Source organism: Pogoniulus pusillus, chromosome 17, assembly GCF_015220805.1.
Source record: "Pogoniulus pusillus isolate bPogPus1 chromosome 17, bPogPus1.pri, whole genome shotgun sequence".
NCBI classification, from domain to species: Eukaryota; Metazoa; Chordata; class Aves; order Piciformes; family Lybiidae; genus Pogoniulus; species Pogoniulus pusillus.
Genome location: NC_087280.1, coordinates 1,134,445 through 1,154,202, shown reverse-complemented (window position 1 = coordinate 1,154,202; position 19,758 = coordinate 1,134,445). Strand labels below are relative to the sequence as shown.

Genomic DNA, 19,758 nt, shown 5'->3' with positions numbered 1-19,758 from the left:
TGTCTGCGTTTGTGTGATGTACAGAATCGTAGGGGTGTGGTGTGGATTGCTGGATACAACACAGGGATAGGGTCTGTGATTTGTGACCTGCGTTTTTCACCCTAGGAAGCAATGAGTCAAAACCCATCTGTGTGCTTGAGTGGTATTGCCTGCAGTGTAAATTCCAGCCTGAGAGAAGAGAAGGGCCCTGGTTTGTATTTCCTTTATTCTGTGAGGGAGACAGAGGAAAAGAACAAATAATTGTGAACACTAACTGGAATGTTGTCATCCTGCCTTGTCCTGCTAGGGCAAAAAAATCCACCTAGACTGATCTGACAGTTCTCCTGTGCCAGGGTCTGGGAGGTAAGTTTGATGAGCCCAAACAATGTAATGTTTGGGCCCTGCAAAACTGTGCCCTGAGGTCTAGGAGTTCAGCATCACTGTGTCAAGGGTGCAGCCCCTCAACGTGCCTGTGTAGTCACTCACAGTATCACAGTATCACCAAGGTTGGAAGAGACCTCACAGATCATCAAGTCCAACCCTTTACCACAGAGCTCAAGGCCAGACCATGGCACCAAGTGCCACGTCCAATCCTGCCTTGAACAGCTCCAGGGACGACGACTCCACCACCTCCCCGGGCAGCCCATTCCAGTGTCCAATGACTCTCTCAGGGAAGAACTTTCTCCTCACCTCCAGCCTAAATTTCCCCTGGCACAGCCTGAGGCTGTGTCCTCTTGTTCTGGTGCTGGCCACATGAGAGAAGAGAGCAACCTCCTCCTGGCCACAACCACCCCTCAGGTAGTTGTAGACAGCAATAAGGTCACCCCTGAGCCTCCTCTTCTCCAGGCTAACCAACCCCAGCTCCCTCAGCCTCTCCTCCTAGGGCTGTGCTCGAGGCCTCTCCCCAGCCTCGTCGCCCTTCTCTGGACACGCTCAAGCATCTCAATGTCCCTCCTAAACTGGGGGGCCCAGAACTGAACACAGTACTCAAGGTGAGGTCTAACCAGTGCAGAGCACAGGGGCAGAATGACCTCCCTGCTCCTGCTGACCACACCATTCCTGATGCAGGCCAGGATGCCATTGGCTCTCTTGGCCACCTGGGCACACTGCTGGCTCACGTTCAGGCGGGTATCAATCAGTACCCCCAGATCCCTCTCTGTTTGGCTGCTCTCAGCCACTCTGACCCCAGCCTGTATCTCTGCATGGGGTTGTTGTGGCCAGAGAGCAGCACCCTGCACTTGGAGCTATTGAACACCATCCCCTTGGCCTCTGCCCATCTGTCCAGGCGGTGAAAGTCCTGCTGCAGAGCCCTTCTGCCCTCCAACTCAGTCACATCTGCCCCCAGCTCAGTGTCATCTGCAAACTTGCTGATGACTGACTCCATGCCCTCATCCAGATCATCTACGCAGATGTTAAAGAGGATGGGGCCCAGCACTGATCCCTGAGGGACACCACTAGTGACAGCTGCCAGCTGGATGTGGCACCATTCACCACCACTCTCTGGGTCCAGCCCTCCAGCCAGTTCCTAACCCAGCATAGAGTGTTGCCATCCAAGCCATGGGCTGACAGCTTAGCCAGCAGTTTGCTGTGGGGGACAGTGTCAAAGGCCTTGCTGAAGTCCAGACAGAGCACATCCACAGGCCTCCCCACATCCACCAAGCGGGTCACCTGATCACAGAAGGAGATCAAGTTGGAGAGGCACAAAGCTTTGAATTCACTGGCCAGAACAACTGATGCTAGTGTCTATTGGTCAGGCTTATTTTCAAGCGATGTATTAGTGGGGGTGTGACAAATAGGAGCATGATTGGTGTCAGGAGGAAACAAGAAGGAGGGGAGGTGTGCCTCCCTGGGATGGAGAATTAGCACGGGAACTGGCAGGGGTTTTTTTGTGCTTGCACTGGGGGCCAGAGTTGGGAGGACACACAGAGAAGAGATCTCCAACGACCACCAGAGGTGATCGGAACAGCCCAGACGACACAGGTGCATGAAGGATCTCTGGCGTAGCAAGAATTTCAAGGACCTATTTACATAGTTGATACATAGGCATAGACTGAGTGTGTAAATGGGAGAGGATGTTGTGTGCCTGTGGCAGGAGTTGGTAGAGCACAGACTGCCCTCACACCCAGCACTGCTTGTTTCCATTTTAGCTAATAGATCATATATTATCTCTGGTACTGTTGGGCTTGTGCCTAAGGTCATTTATAGCAAATTCTTGGTGACCCCAGCGTGATCTTCCTCAACTGGACCCCCACAGGGGTCCCCCACTGCCTTAGGTGGCCTCTCTGTGCTCTTCAGGAAACCCAGGAGCACGCAAGACACACAGAGTTAAGGTGGAAGCAAGGAGAAAGAGCTCCCTGATGAACTGCCCTAAAGTACCTGCAGTTCTAGGGGTCGGCGAATGTGTGCAAGCCTGTGCGGAGCCTTTCTAACCGCGTTGGACTGGCTGGTGAGAAGACAAAGCGAGTGTGGAGACAGATTGGGCCTCTCCGGGATTGGTGGTGGGAGGCACTCAGACAGGACCACAGGAACCTCAGGATGGGGCAAGGTGCCCAAAAGCCTAAGGGCCCCAAAGGACAGGGGAGCGAGAAGGCATGGCTGAAGATATCTCCTGGTAGTCTATTGAGAGTAACAGTTTCCACCAGGAGAGATGTAAAATGTACTAAAAAGAAAGAGAAAGCAAACCTGATACAATATTGTATGATAGCATGGCCAGAGGAAAAGATAAGACCTGATGATGATCTTGATTTTTCTCATATGGGTCTTCCGAAGGATGCATTTGTCAAGCTCTGAATACATATGGAAGTAGTAAGGAACTGTTTAGTGAGGAGGAGAGAGATTATGCTGCCTGCTGGGAAGGGCATATCTGGCCCCAGGATGTTAGAAAGGTATTTAAAATTAAAGCTGAACAGCAGGGTGAAGGTCAGGATAGGAGGACTAGGGAAATAAGTGGGATCCTTTAGATTATCTTCCTTCCACATCCCCCCTATATCACCCCCTCCACAACTGATGGCACCTCCCTTGGTCAGGTTCTGACCACCCCCAGGAGGGGTTAAGACTTTACACATTGGACTTGTCTAAGGGACTGCCTGTTGGAAACGGTTCCTTGACTTTTGGTAATGATGTTTGTGTTGTGTGCATCTCTCTTGGTCCTAGTTTAAATTTCCCAGAGACACAAATATAGTTAATAGAACCAATAACAATTTATAGGATGCCTTTCCATCTCCCCCTCTTTTTCCAAAGAAAAGGAATTAGATGTAGAGAGGAAAAGGTAAACCACAGCGAAATAAATAGCCTCACTTCCATTTGGAAGTTAAAAGAGAAAACTTTAACAAAAAATGAAAGGTGTTTTGAAGTAGGGGAGTTACAAAGAGGTATAGAGAAGGGAAAAAAAGATACAATATATATGCATATACACAATCAGATTGATGGCAATGGGTCCTGTCCACCTCGGGGACTGATGGCCATGAGGTGAAGCGAAGAGCAGCAGGAATGGGAGGGTGGTGCTGGCGCACAGGCAGACAAGGCAAGAGAGAACAAAACAGGGAGTTCCTGGTTTTTATATGGGGCTAGACAGGAAGTGGGATTGGGCTAAGGCCTACACCTGGAGTAAGGCTTGGACCCACCCCTGGGGAGGAGTCAGGAAGACCTGGTGTCGGAGTCAAAATCACTCCCCCAGGAGGGTTAACCCTTTACATTCAACCCCTTGGTTAGACCATTTGGCCTCCTTCGATTGCAGTTCCTACTGGAGCTCCAACATGTTAGGCACAGCTGTGCTGACGGAGGAGTCATTTCGTTCAGGCCTCTGAATCCAGTCCCCATTCCCCATTCTCCTTTCACAATGGTCATATCAGGCTCTTGAAGCATGAGTGGCTCTTGCTGATGCCACTCTGCTTCTCCAGGCAGCAAATCAGCTGGTGTACGGGCAGCAGAGAGTCTCTGTTGGTGCAGCATTGCCTGCGGTGTACTATGCAAGAAGCAATTGGTAACTTTATATCCTGCACCTTGTGGGTGCCAACCATGGAAGGGTCATCTGACAGGCCGGGTATGACAGACAGCTGCTCTTGGTCTGCAGTCTCTACAGCTGCTATCCCAAAAGCCCTCGTGTTCCCTTTCGGATCCTTAAAGTACCCTTCCCGCAGAAAGTCGGTCCCCAGGGTGCAAGGTGCATCAGGGCCAGGCACTATGGTGTGCTTCTCCCACGCATTCTTGGTGAGGCTTATCTCAGCCTGCAGCACAGGCAGCTCTTGTGACCCCCCTGTGACTCCTCAAATTCTTATGGTTTCTGTCCCTCTGTGGCTTGAGGTTCATCAGGGTGCATTGAGTACCTGTCTCCACCAAAGCTCAGTACTTCTCTGCTTCAGAAGTGCCAGGCCATTTCACAAACACATGCCAGTAGGCTCTGTTATCCCTGTCCTCCGCCTGGCTGGAGACAGGGCACCTCTAATGCCGAACTTGGTTACCACATTGTGAGAGTCTAAATCCTCTCTCTTGTTCATCAATAAAGACAAAGATTGCCTTTGTTACCTTCCAGGACTCAGACTCGGTGCTTGGCCGAAAGCTCAGGGATGCAAATCAACAGACAACGCCTTGCAAACTCCTGGACCTCAGCCTGGCTGGAATGCCCAGGATGTATGCATCTCAGCTACTCCGAAGAGGAAAGGCTTATGTGTATTCAGGGTATGGACAGGTACAGCCAGGGAGGGGCAGAGGCCCTCTCCCTGGTGGCACCGGACCCCTGCAAATGCAGGAGGATACACAGGAAGAGTTCCTGGGGAGCTGCAGCTGGACCCCGAGCAGAAAACTGTATAAAAGGCAGGAGGAATGCCTGCCAAAGTGTGGCACTCCCACCAGACCACCAAGGGTGCATTTCTACCAGACTACCAGGCGTGCACTTCCACCAGACCACCAAGTGGACGTCCGCCAGACTACCAGAGCTGCACCACCACCAGAAGAACCCCTGACAAACTCCACAGAAGATCATCCCTGGGCCACACACCCGTCTCTCTCTCTCCTCCCCATCTGTGACTGAGGGTAATATGATATGATCCCAGCTCTTTTCCTTCCCTGCTTCTTCTCCTCTTCCCCGTCGTTCTCTTTACCTCTCTCTCTCTCCCCCTTCTCTCTTTCTCCCTCTGTTTTGTCCAACTTTATCCTTTAGTAAATAGTTTTATGGTGATCTATGGTCTCGTTTGCACCTTAATTTCACAACACGGAAATCCATAGGGACATATCTTGCTCCTCTGGACAGAGAAATTGTTAATCTCTGTTCTCTGGACCTTGACACACATGAAGCACATGGAGCTGAGCTGGTGGCAGAACCACTTCTTGGGTGAGAGGATTGCCTGTGGGACACTGGAGCAGCCCCTCTTCTGGAGGAGTTATTCCCAGCGTTTGCACCCTGCAGTTCCCTCACTCTGGCCCATAGACCTGAGGTGCCCTGACCATGCCATCTTGTCCATGTCCTCACCATGTCACAGAGAGTTCTCCACAGTGAGCCCTGAGATGTGCCCTGTCTGGCTTGGGCTGGTCTCCTACGAGGATGAGGAGCATGGCGGTGTGCATTTCTTACAGCTGAAACGTGCACCCATTCAGAAGGTGAAGAGCAAGTGTCCTCTCCCTTCTTCAGTTCAGAGATAGAGGCCTAAAGCTCCTTCATGTCTCTGGTCAAGGGCTCTACAGCTGATATTAGAGCCTTTCTGGAGACACTGTCTTCAAACTGCCTCATTAACAAATTAATTATTAATTAATAATCACTAGTCAGGTATTAATTATAATAACTATATTTATTAATAAAATATAATTATTATTTATTAATTAGCAAACTAATAATTTACAAATTCATGGACAGCTGGGAGATTGTTAAGGTCTCTGCTCAAAAGCAGCCCTCCAAGTGTGCATGCATATGTGGAAGGGGCACCTTGGGTCAGTTTCTTTATCAGAGCTGCTTTCATCCTGACATTGTCAGGGTCCAGAGGCAGTTGGCCATCTCCATAGATTATTTCCCAGACAGCCATTGGCCTCAAGCACATGAGTCCCTGTTCCATATTTGCCCATTTAAGAGGGTGGAAGATCATGTCCTCTTTTGAGGGGTACTGGTGTCTTAAAGCTGTGAGGAGTCAGGCCCAAAGTGTGTGTGTGTGCTGTCTAGCCTCCCCAGCTCTTTATCCACACCCCCATCCATCAACAAGGACCTTAACTGTTTAGCTTCTCTCTGATCTAATTCCACTGTCTCTGCCCCTGCATCCCAGCAGCTCAAGAGCCAGGCCAATAGAGACTGGCCATTTGCCCTTGCATAATCCTGCTGGCTTTGCCAGATTTCCTTTTGAGGCGTGTTTGTGATTGTGACTACCTCAGTGCCAGATTCATTCCCATCTGGTGCATTTCGCTGAGTGCGGTGAGGCAGATCTCGCGGAGAAGGGCTGAACTCACTATGCAAGGACACTGCACAATCCAATGTGGATCAAAAGCGAGTGACAACTTTATTTGGTAGACGCGCGCTTATATGTGTTACAGATAATATATGCATACATGTAAAGAGCTAAATGGCTGAATCTCCAAACACCCCATTTGCATGGTGCACCTACTTGCTACGTGCAGCTGCAAGCAGCAAACCTACTTTCTTATCTCATTCAGGGTTAGCTGGATTCTGCTCTGCCTGAGTTGCCTGCTGACTTGTCAAGGACAGTGCCTCTCTAGCTAGTTATATTAAATGCTGCCTTTGTTTCTTCAGTGCTGCCTTTGTTTCTTCAATGTGGCCTTTGTTTCAGTGTGGCCTAGCACAGCCTTAATTTAGTTCTATATACTCATCCTGCTTGCCCACCTCTAAGTCACGTCCATTTTCCTTTAGCCATTCTGCAACAACCGAGGGGTGCTGGTTCCAGCGGAGCTGCTTTCCATCGGGTCCAAGTCTGGGAGAGGTCTGTACGTCTTCTGTAGCTTTTTGCTGCAAGTGGTGACAGGAGCCAGAGAGATTGAGTGCATAGAGGTGGCTATTTGTGTGGGTGGAACCTGGTCTGGAATGGCATTTGGGACAGGAGCTGCCCCGCTGCAGCTGGCCGTGCCGTTCACGTTCAGGGAGTCATGTGGAGTTGCAGCTCTGCTACAAGTGCCAGGCTGAGAGCTGCCGCACCGACACCTGCCGCACTGGCAGCTGTCAGCTGGGCCTGCCCTCCCCCTGCTCGTTTCGTTACCGAATGTCCTAATCATGGTGGCTACATGCGGCTGCTACATGGCCCAGGCTAGGACAGCGATGATACCTCCCTGAATCACTTTCAAACATATTGCAAACACTGCTGGAAGTACCATCTGAACCTTGAATGTCCTAGCACACATTCTCAGAGTGGTTCCATGTATCAGAGGCATTCCCCAACCCAGTAAAGTTTCCAACAGAATCCACTAAATACACATACAACCACACAGGTAAGCCCTGAAAATAGCCAAGTACCATATCAATCACTATCCAGGCTACATGACCTGTTGTGAACTTATATATCCAACTCCAAAACAGCCATCCGAAAGCCTGAATTATTAAAACTCTTACAACACCCATTTTTAATTTCCAAAGCTTGAATAAAATAATTATTTTCTACCTAGCCCCACATTGAGACACCAAATTAATTGTCTCGGTCCTAGTTTAAATTTCCCAGAGATGCAAACACAGTTAATAGAACCAATAACAATTTATAGGATTGTTGTGAAGGGGTTTGTCTGGGTTTTGGGGGAATGAAATATGAGGCCAAATTTAAAAGGGTTTAAATAATTTAATATGATACACACGAGGAATCCCCCCTTCCCCAAACTTATTTACAGCTACCCCACACAAGTTCTTTGTATGCGGTTGGGAAATTATATTACAGAATGTCTATATACAGCAGAATTGGGAATTTAGCAGAGGTTTGAAAGGATTTAGGTAGAGAGTTCTGTGGCATAAGTGCCACTGGTAAATTACTGAGAGTCTATGCTGGCTTAAATTGAGTTTGCTCAGTTACTCACTGGCAGGAGTCAGTTTCGATGGTCCCAAATATGTGCGGCAAAGCCATGTTGTTAACCCTCGTGGGTTTGAATTGTTCAGCTCAGGGATTATTGGGGGACACTGTCTGGAGCTTCCACAGGCACAGTCAAGCTGGGAACGGTGGCTGGAGCGGCGGCTGGCCAGGAGCGCCTTGGTCAGTCTCCCTGGGCTGGCACCGTGGGCTGGAGTCATGCAGCGGCGCTGGTCCCCAAAAGCGGCTGGAATTGGCTAGGAGCAGTGGGTGGTAGAGGAGAGGAGAGAGGGGCGAGAGTGGCAGGAACACTGAATTGTCCCTTTTATGAGGTCTGATCCCAAGATTGATGGTCCGTAGCCACGATTCTGTCCAATAGGGTTTTGGCAGCAGGCCAAAACATACCAAATAAGGTGAAGTCCAGGGGTCTGGTACCCCCAAATATGGAGAGGGGTCAGGCAGATCCCCACCCTAGGCGCGTGAGCTTACATAAGGTTTTTACTTCAACCTTCAATCAGGCAACCCAGACTCGAAGGCACCAGGGCTATTGTGCTCCTTTGTCCCCCTTAACTTGTTTTCCCCAAGTTTAGGCAGGGTAACACCCTTTGGGGGGACATGTCCGGGCATGAATAGATCTGTAAACACGGTCATGTGGGGCCTGTGCAACCTTCCCCCACAAGGATGCCTTTCCGTCTCCCCCTCTTTTTCCAAAGAAAAGGAATTAGACATAGAGAGGAAAAGGTAAAACACAGCCAAATAAATAGCCTCACTTCCATTTGGAAGTTAAAAGAGAAAACTTTAACACAAAATGAAAGGTATTTTGAGGTAGAGGAGATACAAAGAAGTACAGAGAAGGGAAAACAAGATACAAAATATATATATATACACAGTGAGATTGATGGCAATGGGTTCTGTCCACCTCGGGGACTGATGGCCATGAGGTGAAGCGAAGAGCAGCAGGAATGGGAGGGTGGTGCTGGCACATAGGCAGACAAGGCAAGAGAGAACAAAACAGGAAGTTCCTGTTTTTTATATGGGGCTAGACAGGAAGTGGGATTGGGCTAAGGACTACACCTGGAGTAAGGCTTGGACCCACCCCTGGGGAGGAGTCAGGAAGACCTGGGGTCGGAGTCAAAATCACTCCCCCAGAAGGGTTAACCTCTACTTGGCTCCAACCTCCTCAGCTGCTCCTCACAAGATCTGTTCTCCAAACCCTGCCTGGGCCTTTGTGCTTCTCAAAGCTGGGGCTGATTTCTGATTCCAAGTACAGAATCAGAAACTCCAGAGAGTGTTTCAGAGCACTCTAATTTCCTTTCTTCTATGCCCAACCCCACGGGTTTGCATGGGGGGGAGAAGGTGGTGCAAAAACTGCTTTCTCCTCTTGCCCTGCAGGCTTGAAGTGGGAACAGCTGGAGGTGTCTTTCCACACGTGTGCTGACCTGCGTGGAAGCCCACGCTGGAGTCGGGCTGGTCAGATGGGTTTCCGTGCCCAGTATAAAATGGCAAATAGGCACTTTCTAGTATTAGTAGAGTTAAGGTGTAGAATTCAGACTAGGGATATTATAGAATGTTTGGGGGGATTTTTCTTTATATCAGTGTTAGTACTTTGGGATAGGGGTTATGAAAAAAAAAGGAAAGGTAACAGTTCTTATTACAGTACACTGGCAAAGTTAATATGGCAAAGATTATTGGAGTCAGTTTCCACACACACACGCCAAGATTTCACTTGCAGCATGCCAGATTAGGCAGTGGCTTTCTATAGCATATACATAAACCGAGGTCACATTTCAACAAGGTGGCCTGCGATAGGCCATTGCAGCTATTGAAAGGCACCATTACACCTACGCGGTTGTATGCTTAGACATTAAAACAAACACACCTGCTTACACAGCACACAATATACAATCATTTTACCTGACAAGTAATACTTGACACCTGCTTAAGCTACTTTAACACTTCACAAAAAGAAAAAAAAAAGGAGGGGTGTGTGTGGAATTTTCCAGATAAATCATGCAGAGGAATTCGCCCTAGAAAAGGCCAATAGATCTGTCAGCACAGGGAAGGAATGTGTATGTACATGTTCGTGTTGCCTACAGGTCCTCCATGGATGCCAGCTTGTTATGTCCAGCCTGCTTTTGGCAGTGAGCAGACGTTTGGCTCAGATGGCTATGCAGACACTGTGGCAAAAAAACGTAATGCATGCTGGGCTATGGCTGTTGTTAACCTTACTGACATCAAGCACATCTGTGATTGTAACCCATAAGCACAAATGAACAATGGGAAGTGTGCATGCATGGGATGACAGCATTATTCTGATACTATGTCAGGAGTTAGTTGTGCACAAGCTTTAACCACACTTAATGGCTAGCTTTAATCACACTTAATGAATTGGGTTAGCGCAACAAGCAAATATTATTTCACAAGCCTGCAGCAATTCTGTTCAATGAGACAGGCAACTCTGCACAATAGAGCTGCCAGTGACTCAAACCCAAATTTTGGATGCCAAGGATGGCAAATGCAGCACTGTCACTGCTATTAATAAGCTTTACACAGTCACTCAGCTGAGTAACTTCCAAATTAAACACGCGAGGGAGCCAGGAGACTTGGTGGCAGGATACATCGACATAGCCTTCTGGGCTGGTGGTGATAAAGTGTTTTTAGACTCCAAAGAAGCATCTGGGGATTGGTTGGATACTGTGTTCCTGACTCATGAACCCCAGGGCTCGCATAGGCTGACTGCAGGGATAGCTTACTTAATTGGGGAGCAGTTTCCATCTGGCTTACTGAGGGGAGCCGATGGAGTTAGGAGTCACCACCTCCTCTGAGTGCTTCCTAAACTTGCCTGTGTGCAAGCAATATATGATAAGGGAAAATACGACTGTCCCTTAAGCGCCCCAGTTGGCCCAGAGACACTTCACCCTCTCATGAGGGGGTTGCCAGCAAGTTTGTAGGTCTGAGCATTACCAAACATAGAGACAATTGAAAGAGTGGTCGCAGGAAACTGCAGATTGAGAAGTGCACAGGAGCATGTCATGGCATGAACTGAACTCTTAATGAACTTAAATGCTCACAGGCTTCAGGCTGGGTTTGGCCCCCATGGAGGCAGACACTCTTGGGGGAGACATTCTAATGGTTTCTTGCACGGACAAACCTGCAGCAGTGCACAAGAATGTCTGAAAGTAAAAGATTCTCCTAGCAACACAGGTTCACCAACCTCCCCCCACGGTAGATGTAGGGGGAGAGACCAAACCAAACAAGGCAACTGGACACCTAAATCCAGACAGTTGCGATCCCTGAGAGATAGGTTGTGCAGGCAAGCCCTATCTCAGGAATATCCAAACCCACCTTAAAGCAGGTGGCAAATTGGCAGCTATAAGTCTTGGTACTGTGCATTCAAAACCAGTCTGGGAATCTGCCTGGTAAGCCCTGGGGCCATGGCCACAAGAAGCCTCGAGGCAGCAACTCACCTAGCAATTGCCACATGCCCAGAATCCTGTAAACCTGGATCCTGCTTTACCCAGGTGGCTGACCACTCCAGTGATGGCCTGAGAGCCACGGAGGACTTGCCTCATGTCCGTGGATCTTCTCAGACGATGTGCTCGATCTGAGCTACACAAGCAGCAGAGCCATCACCACGTGGAAGGCCACACCTGGCTGGAACTACAGTTCTCCTCGTTTATGCTTCCACATATACTTTTGGATTACCACTAGTGAGGCGCTAACCAGTGAGTAAACAAAGCCTCTTTTCTGAAGTTTGGGGAAGTTTATGGCTAAGCTTTAAGCATCAGTTTGTGCTGCAAGGCTCTCCAGTTGTAAACATTTTCTGAAATCTTCCTGAATCATTTCGATTTAACCTGACTGCTGCTAAGTGTTGGTCAACATTGCTAATATTGGTGTTACCTATGGGAAGGCTAACCTATGGATAAGGCAAACACAGCTTCCTGAATTGCAAGGGGTTATTACCCTTCACTCTGAATTTCTAGACAAATCTGCCCACTGCCACCAGGATGGAATGTTCCAGAGCACTCCAAAATCCTTTCTTCTCCCCCCCAGCCCCACCACGCGAGAACTGCTTCCCCCCTGGCCCTGCAGGCTTGAATGGGGAGCAGCAGGAGGCCTTTCCGCATGTGTGCTGACCTGTGTGGAGGGCCAGGCTGGAGTCGGGCTGGTGCTTGGCAGGGTTCTCATGCCCAGTATAAAATGGCAAATGGGCACTTTGTCTAGAAAAGCATAAACAGAGCCAGGGAGAAGGTGCGAGGTGGTTCCTGACTTGAAAGAGTTCTCACCTGGACAGAGCTCCTGACGGGACAGGTTCCTACTGTGGCAGAATTCCCCTTTGGGACCGCCCCTGCTTTTGGACAGCTCCTACCTTTTGTACGGCTCTCGGTTTTACACCGTCCCTGCCTGTGGAATGTTCTCCCCACTTTTGCACCGTTCTGTGCAAACTTGCAAGCCCGGCAAGTTCTGGGGTCCTCTTGAGAGAGCTGCCAGCAGCATCTGGACCCAGCTACTCTCGGACCATATCGCAGCTGGCTGCCATTCCAAACCTGGGGGAGACCCCAGCAGTTTGGCTGTCCCCTGCCACCACTGAGGCAGTGTTGCTTCCACAAATCCCTGTCTTGTGGCAGCCCTGCCCAGAGACACTTCTGAGTTTGGCAGCTTGCCACTGGCCTCGGGCTGCTGCCGTGTGGATCCAGACTGTTGGATATTGCATGCAGCATCAGGAGGCAGCCGAGACGCAGAGAAATCCAGCAAGAGATCATCTCCAATTTCCTATCTCACCTCTGTGAGTGAAGCCTGCTGCTGCCCTAGATTCTCTGCTCAGCCTGAATGATAGTGAGGTAAAGCTGTGCTTATAGCTTAGCCTTTTCCAGTTCCTGACTTCCTGAATCTCTGGGGTTGCCTGTAACATCCTTTGTAGGATTCCTGATCAAATTGGAATCTGTAAACACACCTGAACAGGTTTGCATATAGTTTGGGGCAGGGTTTTCAGGAAAATAAAAGACTTCTGTAGTTCCTGAGTCGGCCACAGAAATTCCCAGCCTCCACAACAGGGATACCAGCTGGGGTAGGCTTTGTCAGGAGAACAGGAGGCTGAGTGGAGACCTTCTGGATCTTTACTGCTCCCTGAAAAGAGCCCCTAACCAGGAAGCCTCTGCCAGAACCCACAAAGCTGTGGCACCCAGCACTGGGGCAGGAGGAACAGCCTGGCCAGGACTCCCAGGATAGGTAGATGCCAAGGTTGGGGAATGTGCATGTTGAATGCCAGAGCAGAGAGAGGAAAGTCAGGAGCATTTCCAGGATATCCCAGGTGGCCTCCCCCCGTTCCCAAACCGAACATTCAGCTGCAGGTATCAGCTCAGCCCCAGCCTAAGGAAGCACAACTCCCCGGGCAGCTTTCGCAGAGCTTCTGCCGCGCTCAGCTTTCACTTTCAGTCTCTCTCCGCCTCTCACAGGCGCAGGAAGCAGGAAAGCTCCGCTCGGACCCAGCACCTCGCAGCCCAGCACAGCCCTGCCGCAGTCCCCGCAGCCCTTGGAGGTTCCCGCAGCCCAGCTCCGTTACCGGCTCGGTCCTGGGACATCCCTGATGGAAACTGTGGTAAGGACGCTCTGATCCCTGCTGCCTCTTGCCGGCAGCTGCCTGCTGGGACGGGCAGAGAGGAGGACTGGGGCTTGTGCCGGGAGGGCTCCACCTCGAAGCGGCAGGGAAGCAGAGGGTGAGTTTTGCTGGGCTGTAGCTGACCTCTCCTGCTCCTTGTGAGAGGTGGAGAAAGGCTGCAAGGGAAGCCTGGGCACGGTGCAAAGTGTGAGCCCTGCCTGGGCCTTTGTGCTTCTTAAAGCTGGGGCTGCTTTCTGACTGCAACTGAGCGTTGAGTTCGGGCACAGAGGGAGACCACCTGGGGAAGACTTTTTCTTCTGACAAGGAGGCTGAGGGGAGACTTCTGGGTCTCTATGGCCCTCTGAGAGGAGGTTGGAGTGAGCTGGGCATTGGTCTCCTGTCGCGTTGGCCTCTCTTGTAGGCAGCGTGGGAGAGGCCCCAGGCTCACAGCAGTGTGATGCATAATGGCCAATCCATTTGTCACAAATGAAAGGCATAAACTTGCGTTCATGCAGAAGAAGGCTCTAATTTAGTCGCAGGAATCAAGCAATGTGCAGGCCTGGGTGCGCGGGGAGGCTCCGCTCTACCTTTACCGCAGTCTGTGCAGTTGCTCTGCTCCCTGGGTAAGCTTCCACCCATTGGGTTAGGTGATCTACTCTAACTAATGAATATTTTACCCTTTGCTATATCCTTCTACCCATTGCCTACAATATCCAAGAAGTCCCAATAACTGCCTGACTTCTTCTCATTTTCTGGAGTCTTCATCCCCAAGATCCCAGATATTCTGTCACACATTTATTGCAGCACAGCGCGAACCTGGATCGTGAGGCTCAGCAGAGGGGCCTGTACTTCTGATAGGCTTACACAGCAGAGATGGGCTGGCCACACGCACAGAGGCAGACCTGACCAACTACCCCCTTTGCAAGAACTCAGCCATAACACTGCGTGTTCCCAGGGCTGAGCAGCCTACCTTCTTGCACAGCTCAGAATTCCCTCTGCTACTCTGCCAGCCTTCCAAGGCCAATTTTCTGCAGCTGTGCCTCCTTATCAGTTCAGCTACTCAATCCTGCTTCCTCTCCTTATTTTCTCAGACTATTCAGTTCTGCCCAAACCCCAACAGTCTCCTCTCCTTACTAACAAGTAGGATGAGAGGAAATGGTCTCAAGCTCCTGCAGGGGTGGTGTAGATTTGGCATCACCTGCTTGGTGGCAGCAGAGTTGGAGCTCACTCAGCACTGCCTTCTGGGAAAGGAACCTCTGGGCAAGCACAGCAAGACTGGAAGGCGAGGGCATTTCCAGGATATCCCAGGTGGTCTCCCTCTGTTCCCACACTTAACACTCAGTAGCAGCTCAGACCCAGCTTTCCCAAGCAGGAAGCCCCAGGCAGTTTTCCCAGCGTTTGGACTGTTCCTGGATTTCTCTTTCAGTCTTTCTCCACCTCTCAGGGTCATAGGAAGCAGGAAAGGTCAGCTTGGCCCCAGCAGCTCCCAGTTCAGCTCATCCCTGCTGCGTTTCCCACAGCCCTTGTTGGGGAGGCCAGCAGCCCGGCTCTGTGCCTGGCTCATAGGGACATCTCTGATGGGTACTGTGGTAAGCACCCTCCCATCTCTGCAGCTCTCAACAGTGAGCTGCCTGTGATGCAGTCCCGCTGGGACAGGGAGGAGGAATGGGGCATGTCCCAGGATGTCTCCAGCTTGCAGCAGCAGGGAAGCACAGGGTGGGTTTTGCCCAAGTCAAGGCCTTGTGTTGGCAGCAGCCATCATGGGCAGGGTGCAAGTGGCAGGTGGCAGTGTGCCACCCATGCACAGGTGCTGACACACATTCCTGTGCCTCTCTCCTTGCAGGTATCCTGCATTTTTTCGTGCTTCAGGATGGTGAAATCCTGCCTGGCAGCCTGCTGGGCTGGGGCAGTGTTGTGCTGGCAGGTTTGGACCACAGGTATCAGGTATGACTCCATAGGCGACCATGTGCCAGCCGTTGAGACGATTCACTTCATGCTGTACAAGAGCATCCCCGGGCAGGGAGAGGTCTTCCAGGAGGTGGCAGAGACAGCCCCGCAGCCCGGGGACATCCTGCTCTTCCCCCTGAGCAGCTATGGCTCCTGCAGCTCCCTCTTCAGACACGCAGCTGTCTGCTGTGGCGACGCCGAGGTCATACACTTCCAGAGTAAGTGCCTGAGCCCCTGAACCCCTGCCCTGCCTGCGCCGTGGTGAGGGCTGTGCCAGGGCAATGAGTGGCTCTTGCTTTTCCAGACACGGATGTCCAGAAGAACGTTGGTAGGATCAGCAAGGAAGGCTTCCATGCATTGAGAAGGGAAAGGGGGAGCTGCCTGATGTACCGCAAAAGAGACGGGATCGACCTCAAGGAGTTCCATGGCAAAGTCCGGGAGGCAATGCACAGCACAGGCAGCTATTACCCAGGCACCAACAACTGCATCCACTTTGCCCTCTGGCTTCTGGGCTTGGAGGGCTCCTACATGCATCTGGTGAGCATGGAGCTGGGTGTCACGGCCGTGGTGTGATGGCTCCTGCACCATAGCCAGCCCTGCCTCTACATCCTGAACCCATTCCCACTGGGGGTAGGCTGTGGGCAGTGGGGGCAGTACTGGAGACAGCCAAGTCCCCTCTGCACAGACACCTTTCTCTTGCAGGTGGAAGTCTCAGATGAAGATGGCAGAGGGAGGCTGTGAGTATCCCTTGGGTCAGCCCTCCCAGGCAGTGCTTTGGGATGCCTGTAGGGTCCTGAAAGTGGCCTGGGTTCTCTGGGTGGGAGGCAAGGATCCCAGGAAGACTGAGGTCCCCAAGAGGACTGTGACTTCTCCAAGTGGGCTGAGTGCAATGGCATATCTGGGTCCCTATCACGACAGAGAGGGCCAAGGGAGGGCTGACTCACTGGCAGGGGTGGGGTCTTCAAAGGAAGATGAGTTCCTCTGGGAGGGCCATGGGGTGCTGGGAAAGAATGGTCACCGGCAAGGCAGAGGGGTCCCAACAGGGCTGTGTGGTCCCCAGGAGGACTGAGTGTCCCAGAAGGAATTGGGGCCTGCAAAAGGGACTGCAGTGTCCTCAGCAGGGCTGGGGTGTCAGGGAGGGTTGGAGTCCCCAGACAAGGATGCGTTTCCCAGGAGGCTCTTGGGGTCCCCAGTAGAGCTGGGTTTAGGACACAAGTGCTGGTAGGGAATCCAGCAGCATGGAGTGGGAAGGGCAGGGCAGGGCATCTGGGGAACCTCCATCGCTTTTAGCCCCAGCTGCAGCTCATTCACCCACCCTGACATTGCAGGGGTGGTGCTCCATGATGTGAAGGGACTGGCAAGAGCCACATCAGCCTGAGGATGACCAGCCCTGACCCACACAGGAGCCTCAGCATTGCCCCACGCACCCCAACGCTTCATCCCAGGGAAGGACCTCTGCTGCGGAGGAGCTGTTCCCTTCTGCTTGCTGGAGCTTCATTGCCAGGCATGAATTAGGTGCTTCAGGAAGGCTGCCTCCATTAAATGTCCCCATTCCCTCCAGCAACATCTCCAATGACAATAAAGCAGAGAGCACAACAGTGCAGAAGGTGCCCGTGGGTGTCCCGCAGCAGACCATGCGTCCCCATGCAGCTGTGGTGGGCTGCCCTTGGGCTGCTGCCAGGAGCCCACCCAGCTGCCCCAGCCCTGCCCTCCTCAGCTGGACAGGGGCAGAAAGCTCTGAGCAAAAGCTCCTGGCTCCAGGGAAGGACACAAAGTCTGCCTGGGCCTTGGTGCTCCCTAAAGCTGGGGCTGCTTTGCTGATTGCAACTGAGTGCTGAGCACAGAGGAAGACCTCCTGGGGTAGCCGTGGGCTGGGGCACCTCCCACCAGACCAAGTTCCTCAGGGCCTCATCCAACACCTCCAGGGAGGAGTATCCTCAACCTCCCTGGGCAACCTGTGCCAGTGTCTCACCTCATTCACTGTCAAGAATTTCTTCCTGATTTCCAGTCTCGATCATCCTCTTCAACCTCAAAGCCATTGTCCCTCAGCCTGGCACTCAGAATCATAGAGTCAGCCAGGTTGGAAGAGAGCTCCAAGCTCAGCCAGCCCAACTCAGCCATATTCAATCAACCAGACCATGGCACTAAGTGCCCAGCCAGGCTTGGCTTCAACACCTCCAGGCACAGCCACTCCACCTCCTCCCTGGGCAGCCCAATCCAATGCCAATCACTCTCTCCGCCAACAACTTCCTCCTCACATCCATCCTAGAACTGCCCTGGCACAGCTTGAGACTGCATCCCCTCGTTCTGCCCTGAGCCTCCTCTTCTGCAGGCTGCACACCCCCAGCTCCCTCAGCCTCTCCTTACTGGGCTGTGCTTCAAGCCCTTCCTCACCCTTGCTGCTCTTCTCTAGACATGGTCCAGCACCTCAACATCTCTCTTGAACTGAGGGGCCCAGAACTGGACACAGCACTCCAGGTGTGGCCTGGGCAGTGCGGAGCACAGGGGCAGAAGAACCACCCTTGTCCTGCTGCCCACACTGCTCCTGAGCCAGCCCAGGATGCCATTGGCTCTGCTGCCCACCTGGGCACACTGCTGGCTGACGTTCAGCTCCTCTCTCCCAGCACCCCCATGTCCCTCTCTGCCTGGATGCTCTCTGCCACTCTGTCCCCAGCCTGTAGTGCTGCTTGGGATTGCCATGGCCAAAGTGTAGAACCCTGCACTTAGCCTTAGTGTAGAACTCCCAGCCCTTCTCAGAACTCCCTCCCCAATCTCACTGTAGCACCTTCAGCTCCTGGAAAGCTGCTCTAAGGTCTCCCCAGAGCCTTTTGTTCTCCAACCTGAACAGCCACAACTCTCTCCTGTAAGGGAGATTCTCCCTCCCTTTGATCATCTCCACTGAACCCTCTGCAGCAGCTCCAGGACACTCTTGGTCTGGGGGCCCCAAAGCTGGGGGCAGTGCTGCAGGTGTGGTCTCAGAGCACATGAGAGGGCAGAATCCCCTCTCTGTGCTGCTGCTCTCCCTGCTGTGGACTTCCAGGTCCTTCCCCTTAGGGTTGCTCTCTAACAGATCATCTCCCAGCCTGTACTGGAGCAGTTTATTGCTCCTGCCCAGATGCAGGATTCTAGACTCGTCCTTGCTGAACCTCATTAGATTCTCCAGCTGGCCTTGGCACCATTGCACACCACTCTCTGCACTCTCTTCTGTAGCTGCTTCCTAACCCCTCTCTTCTATCCCACACCTCCTGAGCTTGCTCACAAGGGAATTATGGGAGACAGTGTCAAAAGCCTTGCTACGGTCAAAGCAGACTACATCCACTGCTCTGTCTCCAGCTTCCTATTCAGTTGCAGCATCACAGAATGCTCTCAGGTTAGCCAAGCCTGATGTCCCCTCGGTGAATCCATGATGACTGCTGATAACCTTCTTCTCTTCCAAGTGCCTAGAGGTGATCTCCAGAAGGAGCTGCTCCACTGTTTTTCCAAGGATGGAGGTGAGGCTGTCTGTTCTTAGTTTCCTGGAACCTCTCTCTTGCCCTTTTTGAATTCTGGAGTGCCATTGGCTTTCCTCCAGCCCTCAGACACTTCTCCTCTTTACCACCATTTTGCAAAACTGGTGGAGAGGGGCAGAGCAACGACATCAGGCCAGGTTCTCTCAGCATTCTTGGGTGTTAGCCGCAGATCTTCCTTCAGGAATGTGGCGTAGGTGACCACCTGCTAGCAAGGGATACCACATGGGCTCCACACAGTTCAATGTGAACCCCACCGTTATTGTTCCTTCTGACTCCATTTATATAGTCTAGAGCATAGAGCACACACCTACACATTAGCACAGTCTAGGCAAGAACAACCCAGTCTTTTACATACATCACACCTTGTTTCTCTCATGAACCAGGTGTCCCACTATCTCTTCTCCCCTGTGGGAGGCATCCTGGAGCTGTGGGAACCAAGGCCGAATGGTCACAGACTGGCTGTTACTATTCCTTCTCAGATTGCATTCCCACAATTTCCCCTTTTTGTTTTACAATGAAGGCAGCATTTGTCATCCATTGCAGGGCCCTTGCGAAAGATAACAAACAATGCACCTTAAACATTGCTATACAACAAAACAGCTGTTTCCATCTTTGGCAATGAATGCATCTAGCCCTTGAACTAATAACAAAGGTCGATGGCAGCTCTATTGTGCAGCTACCTGTCTCATCCCACACGTGCACACTTCCCGTTGTTCATTTATGTTTATGGGTTACAGTCATA

At 51.6% G+C, this 19,758-nt stretch overlaps 1 protein-coding gene across 1 annotated transcript in view; it reads left to right on the top strand.

The window, feature by feature from the left end:
* The first annotated feature begins 13,378 nt into the window (after window positions 1-13,378).
* LOC135182772 (uncharacterized) overlaps window positions 13,379-19,758 on the top strand; it is an 82,890-nt gene continuing 76,510 nt past the window's right edge. Inside the window, exons 1-2 of the mRNA XM_064157188.1 lie at window positions 13,379-13,560; window positions 15,404-15,725. Of these exons, the coding sequence (XP_064013258.1) occupies window positions 13,549-13,560; window positions 15,404-15,725 (334 nt within the window). The 5' untranslated portion in view covers window positions 13,379-13,548. The remainder of the gene's footprint in view (window positions 13,561-15,403; window positions 15,726-19,758) is intronic.